The 19,692-nt window shown below is 51.5% G+C and overlaps 2 protein-coding genes across 2 annotated transcripts; one reads left to right on the forward strand and one right to left on the reverse strand.

The window, feature by feature from the left end:
* The first annotated feature begins 1,006 nt into the window (after positions 1-1,006).
* NAALADL1 (N-acetylated alpha-linked acidic dipeptidase like 1) lies at positions 1,007-16,751 on the forward strand. The gene is made up of 18 exons (XM_005894073.3): positions 1,007-1,206; positions 1,297-1,469; positions 1,552-1,673; positions 2,062-2,184; positions 10,164-10,447; positions 10,550-10,654; positions 11,692-11,777; positions 11,918-12,037; positions 13,944-14,029; positions 14,112-14,175; positions 14,261-14,328; positions 14,554-14,645; positions 14,727-14,817; positions 15,555-15,636; positions 15,720-15,890; positions 15,965-16,052; positions 16,159-16,251; positions 16,565-16,751. Exons 1-18 carry the CDS (start codon positions 1,007-1,009, stop codon positions 16,749-16,751), a joined length of 2,235 nt encoding a protein of 744 aa, XP_005894135.1.
* On the reverse strand, positions 2,681-19,661 carry SAC3D1 (SAC3 domain containing 1). The gene is made up of 4 exons (XM_005894108.3): positions 19,355-19,661; positions 18,605-19,185; positions 17,312-17,808; positions 2,681-2,861 (listed from the first exon to the last, which is right to left on the reverse strand). The coding sequence occupies exons 2-4, from the start codon at positions 19,176-19,178 to the stop codon at positions 2,811-2,813; spliced, it is 1,122 nt and encodes a 373-aa protein (XP_005894170.2). The 5' UTR covers positions 19,179-19,185; positions 19,355-19,661; the 3' UTR covers positions 2,681-2,810.
* Positions 19,662-19,692: the final 31 nt, after the last annotated feature.

Below are 19,692 nucleotides of genomic sequence, written 5' to 3' on the forward strand. Positions count from 1 at the left end.
GAGGGCAGAGGATGGGTGGATGGGAGAATGGGTGAATAAATGTGGGGGGTGGGTGCATGAACAGATGGATGGATTCCTGAAGGAATGAATGGATGGATGGAGGGGAGGGCAGAGGATGGGTGGATGGGAGAATGGGTGAATAAATGTGGGGGTGGGTGCATGAACAGATGGATGGATTCCTGATACAGTCAGGGGATGATGATGAGGAGGAGGTCACCTTATCAAGAAAGTGTGGGCTTCCCCAGCTCCATCCTCTAGAACAGTTTTCATTTTAAGGGTCCCACTTCCTTCTGTAAGCTTAGGTCCCTGCGGGATAGATATAGAAAGTTCTGGGTCTCTCTTCTTCCCTTAGCTCTAGGCTTAGCATTTTTAGGGGGTTCACATGAGGCAGAAATAGCTAAAATACACTGAGTTCCCACTATGGGTCTAACACCAGGCTAGACATTTTTACAGATGTGGCCTTGTTTAATAAAAATAGCACCCCAGTTCTGTGAAATTTGTTCTATTATCTCATTTTTACAGCTAAGAAAATGGGCTCAGAGACACTAAGTGAATTGTCTAAGGTCATACAGCTAATGTCTAGCAAAGGATGGGATTTGAACTTAAAACCTACTCAAGGAGCCAGGGCTGGATGGGCTACAGATCAAGTGACACCGAGGAACCAGAGGCCGGGATGGCGAGCAGTAGGGCCAGCCCTGCTCTGGATACAGGGGCTCTGAGTTCTAGTCCTGGCCTGGCCTCTTTTACTGGCAGACAGTGGGTGAGACTTTGCCCATCTCTAAGCTTCAGCGTCCACGCGTGGATCTGCTGCCCCTCGGGGGTCTCTTCCAAGTCAATGTTGCAGAAATAGAGGTGGATGTAAGGAGCTCCTGGCCCTTCCTTGGGACGTCCCCTCCTTTCTCTGCCAGCTAGTGACCAAAGGGCAGGGCTGCCCATTAGATAATAGTTAACTAGGTCTGAGGTCCCATCTATAAGGAGGCCACCGAGCTGGCCAAGATTCCACAGGATGCAGTGGGTAAAGGTGCTGGGAGGGGTGGTGGGGGCCGCTGCCCTCTTGGGGCTGGGGATCATTGTGGGTCACTTTGCCATCCCCAAGGGGGCTGACTCACCAGCCCCCAGTGCCTCAGCCTCCCAGGACCTGGACCTGAAGATCCTCGAGACCGTCATAGAACAGCTAGATGCCAACAGGATCCGGGAGAACCTTAGGTGAGAGGCCTGCCTTTGCACCTCTCCCGTGTGCCAGAGGCCCCTCCCCTCCCTGACCCTGGACCCACCCCTCTCTCGCCCACCCTGCAGAGAACTCTCCAAGGAGCCACATCTGGCCACCACCCCCCGGGATGAGGCGCTGGTGCAGCTGCTGCTGCAGCGCTGGCAGGACCCGGAGTCAGGCCTGGACTCAGCCAGGACCACTGAGTATGAGGTGCTGCTGTCCTTCCCCAGCGGGGAGCAGCCCAACCGTGTGGCTGTGGGTGAGTTCCGGCCCTGGCTCCGGGATGCCTGTGGGCTGGGGCAGCCGCCGGGCCCCGCTCCGACACGGCCCTCTCTCAACAGTGAACTCCACTGGGGCCATCCTCTTCTCCTGCCGACACAGTGAAGAGAACCTGACTGGGGAGCAGGGGGGCCCCAACGTGGTGCCGCCCTATGCTGCCTATGCTCCCCCTGGAACCCCGCAGGTGGGCCTGGGATGCCCCCTCCCCACTGCCCGCCCAATTCCCCCTTGTTCCCACCTCAGCTGCTCCCATCCTGACCCCAGGGGTTGTTGAGAAATGCCTCAACTGGGGCGCAGCCCCCACCCAGAATGTACTCGCTTCCACACTCCATTACTACTCCTTTTGCCCATCGCTTAGTCATTCAACAAACACTAACGGGCCCTGCTCCAGGCCTGGCCTGATACAGGGTACCTGGACACAGAGCACAGAGAAAACCAGGTGTGACTTGGTCTTGGGGAGCTGAGAAGCTCTGGGTAGGGTAGGGGGGCGGGATCTAAACCCTTCATCCTGCCATTCAGCCTTTCCCTCTCTTTCCTGGGCCTGGCTTCAAGTCACCTTCTCTTGGGAGTAGGGCCCCCTCGTCTATGCCAACCAGGGCTCGGAAGAAGACTTCAAGGAACTGCAGAACAAGGGAGTCAAACTCCAAGATAGCATCGTCTTGACCCGCTATGGGGGTGTAGGGCGCGGGGCTAAGGTAAGCAGCAGCCCCCAGTGCAAGGGGCTGGGTGGGGAGAGGGGCCGGCAGCAGGCAGGAGGAGTGAGGGGAAGGGGATGAGCAGTGCCGAGTGGAGCACCAAGCCCTGGGCTTGGGGCAGAAGAAGGGGGTGATTCCTCTTTCCACTCACGATGGCTGCTGTGGGACTCCGCCCACCCAGGTTCTAGTCCATGGGTAGGCCCAAAGAATACTTCTGTGCTATGTAACCATGGGTGCCTCCCCCAACATCCCTGAGCCTTGGGAAATAAAGGAATTGGGGAAATTTTTCAGCTTTCATACTCTGGAAGTCTAAGTCCTCCTGTGAAATTCTCCTGAATATTTGACTTAAACCCCTCCTATTGTCCCCTCCCACCCACCAGTTTGCTTCATTTCAATACAGAATTTTGACGGAGGATTCCATGCCTATTGCTATTTATTATTATTTTATTTATTTATTTTTTAGCTGCACTGGGTCATGGTTGCTTGGTGCTGGCTTTCCCTAGTTGCGGGAGCAGGGTGGGAGGCTATTCTTCATTGCGGTGCAGGTGGCTTCTCCCGTTGTCTAGCACCAGCCCCAGGGCACTCGAGCTTCAGTGGTTGCGATGCATAGGCTCCACAGTTGTGGCTTAAGGGCTTACTTGCCCTGCTGCATGTGGAATCTTCCAGACCAATGTCCCCTGCATTGCAAGGCAGATTCTTAACCACTGGACTACTAGGGAAGCCCTGTCTATGGTTTTTAAATGTTTATTTACTTACTTATTTTAAATATTAAAAGGTATATAACAAGAGATGGGGCTAGGGAATTAGTGTTTAGTGGGTTAAGAGCTTCAAATTTGCAAAATGAAGAGCGTTCTGGAGATAAATGGAGGTGATGGTAGCACAGTAATAGAAATGTACTTAATGCCACTAAACTGTACTTTTTTTTTCCTTTATATTTATTTGTTTGGCTGTCCTGGGTCTTAGTTGTGGCACTTGGTACTCTTTAGCTGCAGAATGCGAACTCAGTTGTGGCATGTGGGATCTAGTCCCTGAACTGTACACTTAGATACTAAATTTTATGTTATGTGTATTCATCACAGTTTTTTCTACAATAATAGTAAAGCATATTTATCAGTTTTCAGAATCAATAGCTAGAAAAAAATAAAAGATTATAATTGCAAGCCATAATGAGAATATGATTAACCTAACAATTAAAGCATCTGCCTGCAATGTGGGAGACCTGGGTTCAATCCCTGGGTTGGGAGGATCCTCTGGAGAAGGAAATGGCAACCCACTCCAGTATTCTTGCCTGGAGAATCCCATGGACAGAGGAACCTGGTGGGCTACAGTCCATGGGGTCGCAAAGAGTCGGACACGACTGAGTGACTTAACTTTCTAACTTTCTAACAATATAAAATAATTACATACAATTTGGGGGGTCAAGCAGAGTGATGTGGTAAGTGGAAGTGCATACATGCACAAGTATGCCACCCAGCCAGTCTATATCTCTTGGTTGGTGCATTTAATCCATTTACATTTAAGGTTATTACTGACATGTATGATCCTATTACCATTGTCTTAATTGTCTTGGGTTTATTTTCTGTTGATCTTTTCTGACTGTTGTGTTTCCTACCTAGAGAAGTTTCTTTAGCATTTGTTGTAAAGCTGGTTTGGTGGTGCTGAATTATCTTAACTCTTGCTTGTCTGGAAAGCTTTTGATTTCTCCATCAATATGAATGAGAGTCTTGGTGAATATGGTATTCTTGGTTGTAGGTTCTTCCCTTTCATCACTTTAAATGTATCATGCCATTCCCTTCTGGCTTGTAGAGTTTCTGTTGAGAAATTAGCTGATAACCTGATGGGAGTTCCCATGTATGTTATTTATCAATTTCCCCTTGTTGCTTTTTAAAAACATATATATAATATTTATTTATTTGGCTGCCCCAGGTCTTAGTTGCAGCACATGAGATCTTCAGTCTTCGTTGCAGTCCATGGGATCTTTAGTTTCCGTGTGCACACTCTTAGTTGTGGCATATGGGATCTTTGTTCCCTCACCAGGGGTCTAACCTGGGCCCCCCGCATTGGGAGCGAGGGGTCCTAGCCCCTGAACCACCAGAGAAGTTCCTCCCTTGTTGCTTTTAATATTTTATCTTTGTCTTTAATTTTTGTCCGTTTGATTACTATGTGATTCAGTGTGTTCCTCCTTGGATTTATCCTGCCTGGCACTCTCTGTGCTTCCTGGACTTGGCTGACTATTTCCTTTCCCATGTTAGGGAAGTTTTCAGATATTTTCTCAGGTCTTTTCTTTCTTTCTTCTCTTTCTGGGACCCCTATAATACAATTGTTGGTGCCTTTAATGTTGTCCCAGAGGTCTCTTAGGCTGTTTTCTTTTTTTTTTTTTTTTTCATTCTTTTTTCTATATTCTATTCTCTGGCAGTGATTTCCATATTCTATCCTCCAGGTCATTTATCTGTTCTTCTGACTCAATTATTCTGCTATTGATTCTTTCCAGTGTATTATTCATCTCTGTTTCTTTGTTCTTTCGTTCTTCTAGTTTCTTGCATCTTCTCCATTTTCCCAAGATCCTGGATCATCTTCACTATCATTATTCTGAATTCTTTTTCTGGAAGGTTACCTAACTCCACTTAATTTAATTGTTTTTCTGGAGCTTTATCTTGTCCCTTCATCTGGGATGTAACTTTCTGTTTTTCATCTTGATTAACTTTCTGAAATGTGGTTTTTGTTCTAACCAATTGTGGTTCTTCTAGCTTCTTTTGTCTGCCCTCTGATGGAAGAGGCTAAGAGTTTTGTGTAAGCTTCCTTATGAGAAGGACTGAGTCTTGCTCTGGTGGGCAGGGCTGTGCTCAGTAAAGCTTTCAGATCAGATCAGTCGCTCAGTCGAGTCCGACTCTTTGCGACCCCATGAATCGCAGCACGCCAGGCCTCCCTGTCCATCACCAACTCCCGGAGTTCACTGAGACTCACATCCATTGAGTCAGTGATGCCATCCAGCCATCTTATCCTCTGTCGTCCCTTTCTCCTCCTGCTCCCAATCCCTCTCAGCATCAGAGTCTTTTCCAATGAGTCAACTCTTCGCATGAGGTGGCCAAAATACTGGAGTTTCAGCTTCAGCATCATTCCTTCCAAAGAAATTTCAGGGCTGATCTCCTTCAGAATGGACTGGTTGGATCTCCTTGCAGTCCAAGGGACTCTCAAGAGTCTTCTCCAACACCACAGTTCAAAAGCATCAATCCTTCGGTACTCAGCATTCTTCACAATCCAACTCTCACATCCATACATGACCACAGGAAAAACCATAGCCTTGACTAGACGGACCTTTGTTGGCAAAGTAATGTCTCTGCTTTTGAATATGCTATCTAGGTTGGTCATAACTTTCCTTCCAAGGAGTAAGCGTCTTTTAATTTCATGGCTGTAGTCACCATCTGCAGTGATTTTGGAGCCCAGAAAAATAAAGTCTGACACTGTTTCCACTGTTTCCCCATCTATTTCCCATGAAGTGATGGGACCGGATGCCATGATCTTTGTTTTCTGAATGTTGAGATTTAAGCCAAGTTTTTCACTCTCCACTTTCACTTTCATCAAGAGGCTTTTTAGTTCCTCTTCACTTTCTGCCATAAGGGTGGTGTCATCTGCATATCTGAGGTTATTGATATTTCTCCCGGCAATCTTGATTCCAGCTTGTGTTTCTTCCAGTCCAGCATTTCTCATGATGTACTCTGCATATAAGTTAAATAAGCAGGGTGACAATATACAGCCTTGACGTACTCCTTTTCCTATTTGAAACCAGTCTGTTGTTCCATGTCCAGTTCTAACTGTTGCTTCCTGACCTGCATACAAATTTCTCAAGAGGCAGGTCAGGTGGTCTGGTATTCCCATCTCTTTCAGAATTTCCCACAGATTATCGTGATCCACACAGTCAAAGGCTTTGGCATAGTCAATAAAGCAGAAATAGATGCTTTTCTGGAACTCTCTTGCCTTTTCCATGATCCAGCGGATGTTGGCAATTTGATCTCTGGTTCCTCTGCCTTTTCTAAAACCAGCTTGAACATCAGGAAGTTCACAGTTCACATATTGCTGAAGCCTGGCTTGGAGAATTTTGAGCATTACTTTCCTAGCATGTGAGATGAGTACAATTGTGTGGTAGTTTGAGCATTCTTTGACATTGCCTTTCTTTGGGATTGAAATGAAAACTGACCTTTTCCAGTCCTGTGGCCACTGCTGAGTTTTCCAAATTTGCTGGCATATTGAGTGCAGCGCTTTCACAGCATCATCTTTCAGGATTTGGAATAGCTCAACTGGAATTCTATCACCTCCACTAGCTTTGTTCGTAGTGATGCTTTCTAAGACCCACTTGACTTCACATTCCAGGATGTCTGGCTCTAGGTCAGTGATCACACCATCGTGATTATCTGGGTCGTGAAGATCTTTTTTGTACAGTTCTTCTGTGTATTCTTGCCATCTCTTCTTAATATCTTCTGCTTCTGTTAGGTCCATACCATTTCTGTCCTTTATCGAGCCCATCTTTGCATGAAATTTTCCTTTGGTATCTCTGATTTTCTTGAAGAGATCTCTAGTCTTTCCCATTCTGTTGTTTTCCTCTATTTCTTTGCATTGATCGCTGAAGAAGGCTTTCTTATCTCTTCTTGCTATTCTTTGGAACTCTGCATTCAGATGCTTATATCTTTCCTTTTCTCCTTTGCTTTTTGCTTCTCTTCTTTTCACAGCTATTTGTAAGGCCTCCCCAGACAGCCATTTTGCTTTTTTGCATTTCTTTTCCATGGAGATGGTCTTGATCCCTGTCTCCTGTACAATGTCACTAACCTCATTCCATAGTTCATCAGGCACTGTATCTATCAGATCTAGGCCCTTAAATCTATTTCTCACTTCCACTGAATAATCATAAGGGATTTGATTTAGGTCATACCTGAATGGTCTATTGGTTTTCCCTACTTTCTTCAATTTAAGTTTGAATTTGGCAATAAGGAGTTCATGGTCTGAGCCACAGTCAGCTCCTGGTCTTGTTTCTGCTGACTGTATAGAGCTTCTCCATCTTTGGCTGCAAAGAATATAATCAATCTGATTTCAGTGTTAACCATCTGGTGATGTCCATGTATACAGTCTTCTCTTGTGTTGTTGGAAGAGGGTGTTTGTTATGACCAGTGCATTTTCTTGGCAAAACGCTATTAGTCTTTGCCCTGCTTCATTCCGTATTCCAAGGCCAAATTTGCCTGTTACTCCAGGTGTTTCTTGACTTCCTTACTTTTGCATTCCAGTCCCCTATAATGCAAAGGACATCTTTTTGGGTGTTAGTTCTAAAAGGTCTTGTAGGTCTTCATAGAACCATTCAACTTCAGCTTCTTCAGCGTTACTGGTTGGGGCATAGACTTGGATTACTGTGATATTGAATGGTTTGCCTTGGAAACGAACAGAGATCATTCTGTCGTTTTTGAGATTGCATCCAAGTACTGCATTTCGGACTCTTTTGTTGACCATGATGGCTACTCCATTTCTTCTGAAGGATTCCTGCCAGCAGTAGTAGATATAATGGCCATCTGAATTAAATTCACCCATTCCAGTCCTTTTGAGTTCGCTGATTCCTAGAATGTTGACGTTCACTCTTGCCATCTCTTGTTTGACAACTTGCAATTTGCCTTGATTCATGTAAAGCTTTAATCCAATTATTTGCTAATGGGTGGGGTTGCACTCCCTCCCTGTTAGTTGTTTGGCCCAAGAGGACCTAGCCCTGGGGCCTGTGGGCCCTATGATAGGGTTAATGGCAACCTCCAAGACAGCTTATATGAAAGGGGGTCTTCTAGGAGTGCTCCTGCCAGTGTCCCCATCCCTTGGTGAGCCCCTGCTGACCATCGCCTCCACAGGAGACCCTGCAATACTAACAAGTGGTTCCGTCTCCTGTGGGGTCACTGCTCCTTTCCTCTGGGTCTTGGTGCCCACAAATTTTGTTTATGCCCTCCAAGACTGGAGTCTGTTTCACCCAGTCCTGTGGAACTCCTACAATCAAATCCCGCTGGCCTTCAAGGTCAGATTCCCTAGGGGTTTCCAGTCCCTTTGTCAGATCCCCAGGCTGGGAAGCCTGACGTGGGGCTCAGAACCTTCGCAACAGGGGGAGAACTTCTTTGGTATATTGTGTTCTCATTTGTGGGTCACCCACACGGCGGGTATGGGATTTGATTTAGTCGTGATTGTGCCCCTCCTACCCTCTCATTGCAGCATCTTCTTTGTCTTTGGAAGCAGGGTATCTTTTTTTGATGGGTTCCAGCGTCCTCCTGTTGATGGTTGTTCAACAGATAGTTGCGATTTTGGTGCTCTCACCGGAGGAGATGAGTGCATATCCTTCTACTCCACCATTTTGAACCAGAAGCCCTCTCATCACAATTTTAAAAGAAGTAAAAATAAATACCTATGTACATACATACATAAAAGGAGTGCCCTTGATAAGAGCTGGTGGGAAAAAAAAAGAAAGGAAAGGGGAACAGGTGTAGTAAAATGATACAGACAGTGAAACTCTCAGCTTTTAAAAAAACATATAGAATGAAAAAAGTTTTCTCATAATGCTCCCTCCAAAGAGGTAGCTTTGTTTGTTTGTTTATGGAATGTGATCCAGAGTTTCCTTGGGAAGAAGAATATATGAAGGTATATTCTTCTTTCTCTTTTTTTTATATAAAAATAGTGTACAATACCCACTGTTCTGAACTGTGCTCTTTTCATATTAATATATCTTAGAAGAAATTCCCTGGTGGTCCAGCAGTTAGGACTCCTTGTTTCTACTTCAGGGGGCCCAAGTTCCATCCCTGGTTGAGAAACTAAGATACCGAAAGCCACTCAGCCTGGCAAAACAAAACAAAACAAAACAAAAAAACCAACCCCAAACCAAACAACCAAACAAAAAGTCATCCTGGAGATCATTCTCAAGTGGTACATAAACTCTGTCCTTGATCTCCTTTTTTAATGTACTGTTTTGTTTTCATTGACTTAAAATATATGTAACATAAACTTTACTATGTTAACCATTCTTTAATGGGCCTTTGTTGCTGTGAGGGCTTTTCTCTGGTTGCAGTGAGGACGGCTTCTCATTACAGTAGCTTCTCTTATTGCAGCTCCTGGGATTTAGGGCACAGGCTCAACAGATGTGGCACACAGGCTTAGTTTCTCTGAGGCATGTGTGATCTTCCTAGTTCAAGGACTGAACCCGTGTCCCCTGCATTGGCAGGCAGATTCTTTACCACTGAGCCACTAGGGAAGCCCAGTGAACTGTTTTTTAAATGTACGTTGCAATTAAGAACATTCACAGTGTCAAAAAAAAAAAAAAAATTCACAGTGTCGTGCAGCCATCACTACGACCCATTTCCAGATTGCTTTCATGGTTCCAAGTGAAACTCTGCACCCATTTAACACCCTTATTCTCCCTCTGCAGCCCCTAGTAACCTGTATTTGAGTTTCTTAGCCTATTCTAGGAAGCTCACGTAAGAGGAATCATGCAATATTTGCCTTTTCATGTCTGGCTTCCTTCACTTAGCACAACGTTTTGAGGTTCATTGATGTATCAGAGCTTCACTCCTTTTTAAGACAGTAATTTACGTTTGCATGCTGTATACTGGGTTTTGCTTATCTGTACATCAGTGACGGAGAGTTGAGTTGTTTCTATCTTTTGGCTACTACGAATAGTGCTTGTATGAATAGGGGTGTAGGAGCACACTCTCCTTCCTTCTTACAGCTGCATGTTGCTCCTCTGCAGGGTACCTCAGTCTCACGGCCCCACTGATGAGCCGTTGTCTACACTCAGCAGTCTTCTGCTGTCTCAAGCAGCACTGCAACAAATGACTTGCATAAGAGTCATCTTGCTGGGAGGAAGGCAGACCTGTACTGGCTTCCACAGTGATGAAGGGAAGAAGAGGAGCAATGTGAGATGTGCCCCCCTTTCACCTCCCTTCCCTAAACACAGCCTCCTCTGCTTCCTGCAGGCTGTGAATGCTGCCAAGTACGGGGTGGCTGGAGTGCTAGTGTACACGGACCCCAAAGACATCAACGACGGGAAGAGCTTGCCAAATGAGACCTTCCCACACTCCTGGTGCCTGCCTCCCTCGGGCGTGGAGCGAGGCTCCTACTTCGAGTATTTTGGGGACCCCTTGACTCCTTACCTTCCAGCTACGCCCTCCTCCTTCCGCCTAAACTCTGACAATGCCTCTGGATTTCCCCCAATTCCCATTCAGCCCATTGGCTTCGAGGATGCACAAGTCCTTCTCTGGTGAGCTTGTGCCCTAGGGTCTCCTGCCCACTCTCCGGTGGTGGCCCCCAACTTCAACCCCACATCCATATTTGCTCTGAAGGGCCTCCCCCTCCTCCCCAGTAACCTTGGAGGAAACTTAGCGCCAGCTGACTGGCAGGGAGGACTGGGCTGTGACTACAATTTGGGGCCAGGCTTCCGGTCGAATGGTATCTTCCCAGAAGACGGGTAAGATGGAGTCCCCTCCTCCCCCAACGCTCCCATTCTCTTCCCTTGTTATACTTTCTTTTTTTTTAAAAAAAATGTATGTATTTATTCTTTTATTTTTGGCCGTGCTGGGTCTTCGTTGCTGCACGTAGACTTCCTCTCATTGCAGCAATCAGGGGCTGCTCTCTAGCTGTGGCGTGCCAGCTTCTCATTGTGGTGGCTTCTCTTGTTGCCAAGCACAGGCTTTCGGGCACGTGGGCTTTAGTAGATGTGGGCTCAGTAGTTGTGGCTCACAGACTCAGTTGCTCCACGGCACGTGGCATCTTCCTGGACCAGGGATCAAATCGGTTCCCTTGCATTGCAAAGCGGATTCTTGACCACTGGACAACCAGGGAAGTCGGTTATGCTTCCCTGACCCTAGGCTTCCTCGATGCTCACTTTGAGGCCTGACCCTTCCCTTTCTCCTCTTTCCCAACCCCTCCTTGATTCCAAAACACCTGTCTTGTCCTGGGGAAACCTGTGAATCAGTTGTGTGCTCCACAAGGCTCTGTGGAGTCCCCCGACCTCACCTTGGACCTCCGTTCTTCAGCCACCCTCTCTCTTGAACACACCAAGCTCCTTCCCAAATCAGGGCCTCTGGACTTGCTGTTCCGGCTGATGGAACACTCTTCCCCAAGCTCTGCCATTCCTGGCCTGCCCTAACACCCCACCTGCCACCAGGCACCTTGTCAGTGTCCCCCCAAGCTCCCTCACTGCCTGCAGTTGCTCACTTCCTTGGGGTCTGGCTGCTCCAGGAGAGGGAGATCCGACGAGGGTGGGGTCCATGTCTGTCTCAGCCATTGCCCAAAGCTGGTACGATGCTGACATACACTAAGTATCCAGTAACCGAGTGAGTACAAAGGAGAATTGGAGTCAGAAGAGCTGGGCTCTAGCCTCGCTGTCTCTCCTGGTATTTCGAAGCAGGTGACTTTTCCAGGTTCCTTTCTGACTCTGGGCCTCAGGTTTTCCTGCATTTTGGAGGGGGAGTGGGCGGTGCCGAGACTCCTGTCCCCCTCCAGCCAGGTGAACGTGAGTGTCCACAACCGTCTGGAGCTGCGGAACTCCTCCAATGTCCTGGGGATCATCCGCGGGGCTGTGGAGCCAGGTGAGCGCCTCCTCACGGCTCCCGGCGCCCCCAGGACCCCGCCCAACCCTGGGCGCCGCTGACCACGCCCCCTCGGCCCCGCTTGGCTGCCCCGCCCACCCATGCTCCTCTGAAGTTTCTGACTCTGCTCCTCCTGCCAGACCGCTACGTGCTATATGGAAACCACCGGGACAGCTGGGTTCACGGGGCCGTGGACCCCAGCACTGGTACTGCCGTCCTCCTGGAGCTCTCCCGCGTCCTGGGGACTCTGCTGAAGAAGGGTGAGCGGGCCGCCCTGCCTCGGTCCAGGGACTCGCTCCCCAAGAGGGCACCTAAACCCAGTCCTCCCTGAATTTTGGGCGCTGACACCCCCTCCACTCTTGCATTGGCCTGTGCCCAAGCCTAAGGGCCCTCGGGACAGACATGCATGACACTAGCCCTGGCTTCGCTCAAGCAGCCCAGTGCGGTACAGGGAACTCTTGCAATACCTTCTGAGGGTCTTCTGCACCCTTCCAGTGAAGCGAGATCAGGTGTGGTCGCGAGCAAAGCTGTGCCCAGGCTCTGCCCACGGAGAATCTCAGCTTGGTTGAGGCAGGGGGACAGACAGTCGTTAACTCTACAAACACTTCAGCCATGCCTACTGTGTGCCAGGCCAGCTCTAGGCACTGGACGTCCCCCCAGAGAACCCCAGAATTCTGACTGTAATGACAACTATGAAGCATGCTATTAGGAAAAATATCTACCGGGCTTTCCAGGTGGAAGCCAGAGCTCAGGGAGGTGGCAGTTCCAGGTGGGGGTGGGGGTCCAGGTGGGAAAGAGTGGCTGCACCAGGTGGCAGAGCTGTGTGTTTCCTAAAAATAGGGACATTTTCTTTCATAACAATGCTACAATGATCAGAATCAGAAAATTAAAATTTTTTCCAGTTGTTCCAATAACTTTCAAAAATTACGTATTTATATTTTGGCTGGTCTGGGTCTTCACTGCCCCTTGAGGGCTTTCTCTGATTGCAACGTGCAGCCTTCTCTTGTTGTGCAGCACAGGGCTTAGTTACACTGAGGCATGTGAGATCTTAGTTCCCGGCCAGGGATCGGACTTGTGTCCCTTGGAAGATGGATTCTTAACCACTGGACCACCAGGGAAGTCCTTCCTTTAACATTTAGAGCAAAAGAATGTTCTGGTCCAAGAGTCAATCCAGGAGCACAGGTTGCCTGTGTAGTAATCGCATGGGTCATCTGTAATAGTTTCTTAGCTGTTCTTTCTTTCCTATCCTGATTATTTAGTTTGTTGACTGTCTCTCAATTTCGGTTTCTCGGATTAGATTCAGGTTATGCATTTTGGGCAGAAAAAAGCGTGGGAACTTTCCATTGCAAGCATATAATCATTTTATACTTAAAAAATTTTTGATTTAAAACAAAAAGATGAGAAATGATCAAAGGGGACTGAGTTGCAGCCAGAGATGGGAGTACAGCCCAGAGCACACAGTGCCATGGAGGGTGAGGGGAGTCTGAAGGAGGTGAGGGGCAAGCAAGCACTCCGAGGCTTCCAGGAGGTGACTGAGGACTGTGGCAAGAGCAGTGAGGGCATGAGGCGGAGATGGGAGCCAGCCTGCAGGAGGCTATGAGAGCGATGTGGGGCGTTGGTTAAGCCCCTGGATTCTGGAGCCAGATCCTGAATTTGAACTCTGGCTCTGCTGCCTACCAGCTGTGTAACCCTGGGCAAGTCATTAAACCTCTTTGTGGCTCCATTTCGTCAATGGAGACAATGAGAGTCTGTCTCTCAAGACCTTGTAAGGACTGGCTCAATATGGATAATGCTCTAAGGACAACGTGTGTTTCATCACCAAATGAATAGGAGTAGGGGCCGGTTTTGCATAAGATGCCAGGAAGAGAGTTAGGGGATCCAGAGAGAAGAGGGGCAGGGCATTCTGGTAGAACGGACCACCGGACTGAAGGAGATTGTTGTCGGGGGTGGGGGCCAAAGTTGAGGTGTCACAGCAGAGGAGAGGCCCTGGTAAAAAGAGGGCGAAGCCTCAGCGAAGGTTTGGCCGGGGAGGTGCCAAGACCTACCTCCAATGGCCAGCTGCCCTGTGGGTTCCAGCCCTCTCTCCCTCCACATACCCAACCTTCCCCCTAAGCCACCCCGAGATCTGGGGGATCTTGCCCTCCAGCACTTTATCCTTCTCCCCAGGCACCTGGCGTCCCCGCAGATCAATCGTGTTTGCGAGCTGGGGGGCAGAGGAGTTTGGTCTCATCGGCTCCACAGAATTCACGGAGGTGAGTGAGCCCCGCAGCTGGGCACTCGAGAGGATTCCCGGGGCGGGCCGCGCGGGGCTGACGTGGTCGGGTCCACCTGCAGGAGTTCTTCAGCAAGCTGCAGGAGCGCGCCGTGGCCTACATCAATGTGGACATCTCGGTGTTTGGTATGAGGGGCGGCAGGGCTGACTCGGGGAGCGGGGACACGAAAAGGCGGGGCCCAAATAGAGTCTTTCTTGGATCCTCTCACAGCCAATGCCACCCTGAGGGTGCAAGGCACGCCCCCGATCCAAAGCGTCGTCTTCTCCGCGGCCAAACAGGTGGAAAGGGGAGGGGCTGGGAGCGGGGTGGGAGGAGGCTTGTCGGGGGCGGGGCTACACGGGGTAGGCGGAGCTGATGCTTCGGAGAGGGGCCGGCGGTGGGACTGAGGCTGCGGGGAGGGCCTTGAAAGATCTGCAGGATTGCGCAAGGGCTGGTGCGGAGGACCTGCCTGGTTGTTGGACCTGGGGAGGGGCCAGCGGCAGACTAGATTCCCCTCCACTCAGATCTCCGCACCGGGCTCCAGCGGTCTCAGCATCTATGACAACTGGATCCGATATTACAACCGTAGCAGCTCCGTGTACGGCCTGGTCCCCAGGTGAGCCCGGGACCGGGATGGGGACCCCAGGCTGGTGAGCTGGCCCAGCGCCCTGCAGCCTGACCATATTCCTTCCCATAGTGTGGGGACTCTGGGCGCTGGCAGCGATTATGCCCCTTTCATTCACTTCTTGGGCATCTCCTCCATGGACATCGCCTACACCTATGACCGGGTAAGCAGGCACCCCTTAGTCCCCAGCCCGGGACTTTGCTCCACTAGCCCCCTCCTCTCTCGGGCTGCTCCTGTGCAAACTGCATCCATCACTCAGTAGTTGTGCTACCTCGACCAAGTTTCTTTACCTCTCTTGAGCATGTTCATCCTCATCTATATTATTTTATCAAATTTAAGACACCACTGAGTATAAGATGCACTGTTGTGATATGCATTATTCAGAAGGGAAAAAATACACGGTCAGTTGAATGCAGGATGACATTGACTGTAAGAAGCATCCTGATTTCAGAGATCTTAAAATGTGAAAAAAAGTTTGTCTCAGAGTACATTAAAAAACAGTATAAAACGGGTGATTTGAGGGTAAAATGAGATAAGGGCTGCAGAGTGCCAGACTGTTTCCCTGTTTGATGCTCCAAAATACCCTTTCTCCCCTCCATGGCCACTCTGCTCCTGAGTGGTGGAGCTGGGATGTGAATCCTCCTGTTTGACTGCAAAGCCTCAGGTTCTTCTCCTTCATGCGAAACAGGAAGCTGGCACCTGACCCAGCTCTGGACTTAGTTGTGTGACATCAGGAAGGTTACTTAACCTCTCTGAGCCCATTTCCTCCTCTGTAAGGTGGGAACACCTAGAACCTGCTTCACAGGTGTGGTGACAACTGACTTGAGATAATGGCTCTACACTGAACTCCTCCTTCCACTTCTCATCCCAAGCCTGTCACCGTGGGTCTTGTTTCCTCAGAGCAAGACCTCAGCCCGGATCTACCCCACCTACCACACAGCCTTTGACACCTTTGATTACGTGGACAAATTTTTGGACCCTGGTGAGGAAGGGGGCAAGGGGTCTCCTGCGGCGGGAGGAGGCAGGGCTGAAGGCTGAGCCTGGCCTCATCACCCTCCCCGCCAGGTTTCAGCAGCCATCAGGCCGTGGCCCGGACCGCGGGAAGCGTGCTGCTCCGGCTCAGTGACAGCCTCTTCCTGCCCCTTAACGTCAGTGACTACAGCGAGACCCTCCGCAGCTTCCTGCAGGCTGCCGAGGACCTCAGGGTCCTACTGGAGCAGCACGGCATCAGCCTCGGTATGGAGACCCCGATATTGAGGCATGGGGAGCCTTATGCCCCCAGGGCTAAGATGCTGGCTGTTCTCCCCCAGGACCTTTGGTGACTGCGGTGGAGAGGTTTGAGGGGGCAGCCACGGCATTCAACCAACGCATAGCAACACTGCGAGAGGGCACCCCCGAGTAAGCAAGGGTTGCAAGCAGGTGTCTGGGAGGGCAGCATCCAGGGCAGGATGCAGGCTGGCAGCTGGGTGGTTGTAGGGTGACCAGAAGGTCTTGTCACCCTCAGTCCCCTGCAGGTGCGGATGATCAATGACCAGCTGATGCTCTTGGAACGGACTTTCCTGAACTCACAAGCCTTCCCAGAAGAACGCTACTACAGGTGAGCCTGTCCAAAGCTCTTGGGAGGTGCAGTGAGATGAGGCCGGGCAATGGGTACCCATCCAAGGGAGGAGAATGTCACTTTTGCTGGCCTTTAGAGCACAACCCAGTCCCTTGAGATGGCTGGGGAGTGAGGCTCAAAGAGGGGGAGGCAAATCAGTTAAGGTCACCCTGGGACTACAGCCTACATCGCCTCCCACTACCAGCAGAGAGGTGCATTTGTCCCTAGCTGTATACAGGAGCTGTTGCAGGCTGAAGCTCTGCTCATTCTTGGCCCCTGCATGACCTTGATCCTCCCCCATTTCTCCCTTCAGCCATGTGCTCTGGGCACCCCGCACCGGCTCTGTGGCCACGTTCCCTGGCCTGTCCAATGCCTATTCCCAGGCCAAGAACGCAGGCCACGAACCTGCAGCCTGGGCTGAGGTGCAGAGACAGCTCAGCATCGTGGTGGCAGCCCTGGAGGGCGCGGCAGCCACCCTGAGGCCTGTGGCTGACCTCTGACCCCGCCCTCATTCTTCAGCTCCCACCTACTCTCTATCCTACTCACTCCCCCTCCAGGTTTCTTTGACTATGTCCCCATCTCCCTTCATGCTAGGAAAGGGCACGACCACAGGACCCTCTCAAACTTCGGAGGGGTCCCACAAGTGTGGACGCTTGAAGGGAGTGACAAGCCCCAGATGAAAATTTCCCTCTTGCTGGATCTTGGTTGGCAGAGGGTGAACAGGAGACAGGGATGAGGGGAATGACGAAACCACCAACTGCTCTTGGTAGCAGATGAGTGAAGATGGGACGCATAATGCCAACCTTAGATGTCAACTAAGAGACACCAGAGCCACCCCCCAGTGATCAGCAGGGAAACTAAGGCCCAGGGTGGACAGGGCATAGTCCAGTTTGGGTTCCTCTTCCCCCACGGCCCCAGCATGTCTCAACTCCTCCGTGCCCTCCCCAAATAAATCAAGCTGAGCTTTTGTTCCTTGTACTGTGCGGGAATCATGAAAAAAGAAACCTGAGTGGTTCAGCCCCAGTCTCGGGGCTCTGGGAGGACCCAGTCCTCTTCATACCTCGGTTGTGGGTCTGTCCACAGCCTCATCTTCCTCCTCTGCCATGACCACGTCTTCCAGAGTGCGCCCTCCAAGTTTGTTCCCCACCAGTATCTGGCAGGTCCCGGCAGGTGGCAGCCCCTCCTCAGTGTAACGACCCCTCAGGAACACCACTCTCTCCTGTCCATCTAAGGGTAGTCCGTGGGCCTGGCACAGGTCCCGTGCCTCGTTGGGCCCATCCAGGGCCAGCAGGTGGACCATGAAGCCCAGGGGCAAGGTCTGGCCCTTGGGGGTGCTGAGTGCACGAGCAAGGCGGGCCAGGGCTCCCCGGCGGGCACGGCCCACGTGGCACTGCACAGCGCAGCTCTGAAGGTAGGGCAGCGTCCTGAGCAGGCGAAAGAGGCGGGCGGCATTGCCTTCACGGAAGGCGGAGTCAACTGCCAGGGCAGTGCGCAGGGCCGGGCAGGAACGCAGAGCTGCAGGCAGCCGCAGAACCTCGTGGAGGGCCTCTACCGAGCCTGGAGGGGCGAGAAGCGCGAATGAGGATGCTGAGTCCGGGAGCAGGCCCGCCTTCCGTGCTATCCCCTTTCAGTGGTGTCTGACTCTTGGCAACCCCATGGACTGTAGCCCACCAGGCTCCTCTGTCCGTGGGATTCTCCAGGTGAGGATACTGGAGTGGGTTGCCATGACCTCCTCCAGGGGATCTTCCCAACGCAGGGATAGAATCCCTGTCTCTTACATCTCTTACATTGGCAGGCAGGTTCTTTACCACTGGTGCCACCTGGGGAACCCATCCCCTTAGGTTTCCCCATCCCCCTCCCACCTTCATGAATCTTCAACCACCTTCTCTGGCCTTCCCCCACCCCCAACTCACTCCTCCTCCACCAGCTCCTGCTCTGGCCACGCCATATCTCAAGCAAAGCCAATCCTCCCTTCCCCTTAAGGTGAAGTCGCTCAGTCGTGTCCGACTCTGCGACTCCGTGGACTGTAGCCTGCCAGGCTCCTCCGTCCATGGGATTTTCCAGGCAAGAGTACTGGAGTGGGGTGCCAGTGCCTTCACTATCTAGGTTCAACTGTCCCATTCCAACTCTATCCCCTCCACTTTCATAATGAGAAAGCCGAGACCCAGAGAAGGGAAGGGACCGGTCAGAAGGTTCATGTAGGGGCTCAGTGGATCTTGTGCAATGGCTGAGATACACATTAAGGAGACATTTAGGATGGAGAGGGAGCTAGTGGTGAGGTTTGAAAGCTTCTCCTTCCTTTTTTGGCCTCCACTGTCCCGGCCTCTGCTCTGCCGCGGGGACCCTGACTCACCCAGGTTATACAGCAGAAAGAGGCCCTGGAAGGTGGCCTGGCGGGGGTGGGGACCGGCGCCCAGCGCGTAGCAGCGGCGCAGAGAACCGAAGCTCTCCTGGACCTGGGCTTGCAGCAACATTGGGTCCACTGGCCCGTGCGTCGCGTTGGGTCCGAGCCGCGCCACCACGGCCAGCAGCACAGCCAGAGCCGATTCCAGCACCAACGCCGTCTCGACGTCGCTCGCGGTTTGCAGGGCCAAGTCCAGCCGCACCGCGCGCAACCGGTCCGCCACGAAGCTGGCCACCTCCGCGCAGGAAGCGTCGGTGCGCTCGGCCACCTCGCTAGCCAGGTAGCGCACGGTGGCCAGCAGCACGGACGGCGGACGAAGCTGACTCGGCGGGGGCCGGATCTTCCCGGCGGCCGGCCGGCTGTACTCCTTCACCGCGCGCTGCGGGTCGGCTCGGGGCCTGTCCCTGCGGCACCCCGGCACCACCTCGAAGCGGTGCAGGCGGCGCTCCTTTTCGCGCTGTGCGCGCTCGGCGGCCGGACACATGTCCAGGCACGTGCCCACGGGCAGCTCGTAGCCGGGCATAGGTGGGCTGGGGGGAAAGGACGGGCTCTCAGCATCCAGTGGACAGCGGCGGCCCCTCGCCCCATTCTGCGGGAGAGCACGCCAAGGCTGGCGAAGGCGGGGCCAACCCCTCTCGGCCCGCCTCCCCGCCCTGGTCTGAACCTTCCCCCCGCCCGTCTGGCCGCCGCAGTCCTCACCGAGTCCTGTCGCCTCCCACAGATCTCCGTGCAGGCCTCCCGAGATCCTCTGCGTTGTAGTTCAACGTCGCCAACACTGTTTCTCAGGTTCAGGTCCCACTAAAGCCCAACCACAGTGCACCGCTATAGTCGGACCACTCCCATGATGCACCACTTTATAGTTCCCTTCCGCAACCAATCGCTTTGCAGGAGAGGCGGGGCAAGTGTGGAGCCACGCCTTCCCGGGCTCCCTCCCTCTAATCCCATCATTGTTTAGCTCTGAACCACCCGACCCAAGTGGGGAGACCCGCTTTGGTTCCTCTTTACCCGATAACCTGACTCAGTCGGCCTTACTGCCG

Source organism: Bos mutus, chromosome 22 (genome assembly GCF_027580195.1).
Source record: "Bos mutus isolate GX-2022 chromosome 22, NWIPB_WYAK_1.1, whole genome shotgun sequence".
In the NCBI taxonomy this organism is placed as follows: domain Eukaryota; kingdom Metazoa; phylum Chordata; class Mammalia; order Artiodactyla; family Bovidae; genus Bos; species Bos mutus.

Excerpts from the sequence above, each read along its gene's own strand:
- SAC3D1 (XM_005894108.3), bottom strand. The coding sequence starts at position 19,178 with ATGCCCGGCTACGAGCTGCCCGTGGGCACGTGCCTGGACATGTGTCCG. Across the intron at positions 17,809-18,604 it reads CTTTCTGCTGTATAACCTGG|GCTCGGTAGAGGCCCTCCAC; the intron begins GTGAGTCAGGGT and ends TCGCCCCTCCAG. Across the intron at positions 2,862-17,311 it reads TGGACAGACCCACAACCGAG|GGGACATTGGTCTGGAAGAT; the intron begins GTATGAAGAGGA and ends CTTGCAATGCAG.
- NAALADL1 (XM_005894073.3), top strand. The coding sequence starts at position 1,007 with ATGCAGTGGGTAAAGGTGCTGGGAGGGGTGGTGGGGGCCGCTGCCCTC. Across the intron at positions 1,207-1,296 it reads AGGATCCGGGAGAACCTTAG|AGAACTCTCCAAGGAGCCAC; the intron begins GTGAGAGGCCTG and ends CCCACCCTGCAG. Across the intron at positions 10,448-10,549 it reads GATGCACAAGTCCTTCTCTG|TAACCTTGGAGGAAACTTAG; the intron begins GTGAGCTTGTGC and ends CCTCCTCCCCAG.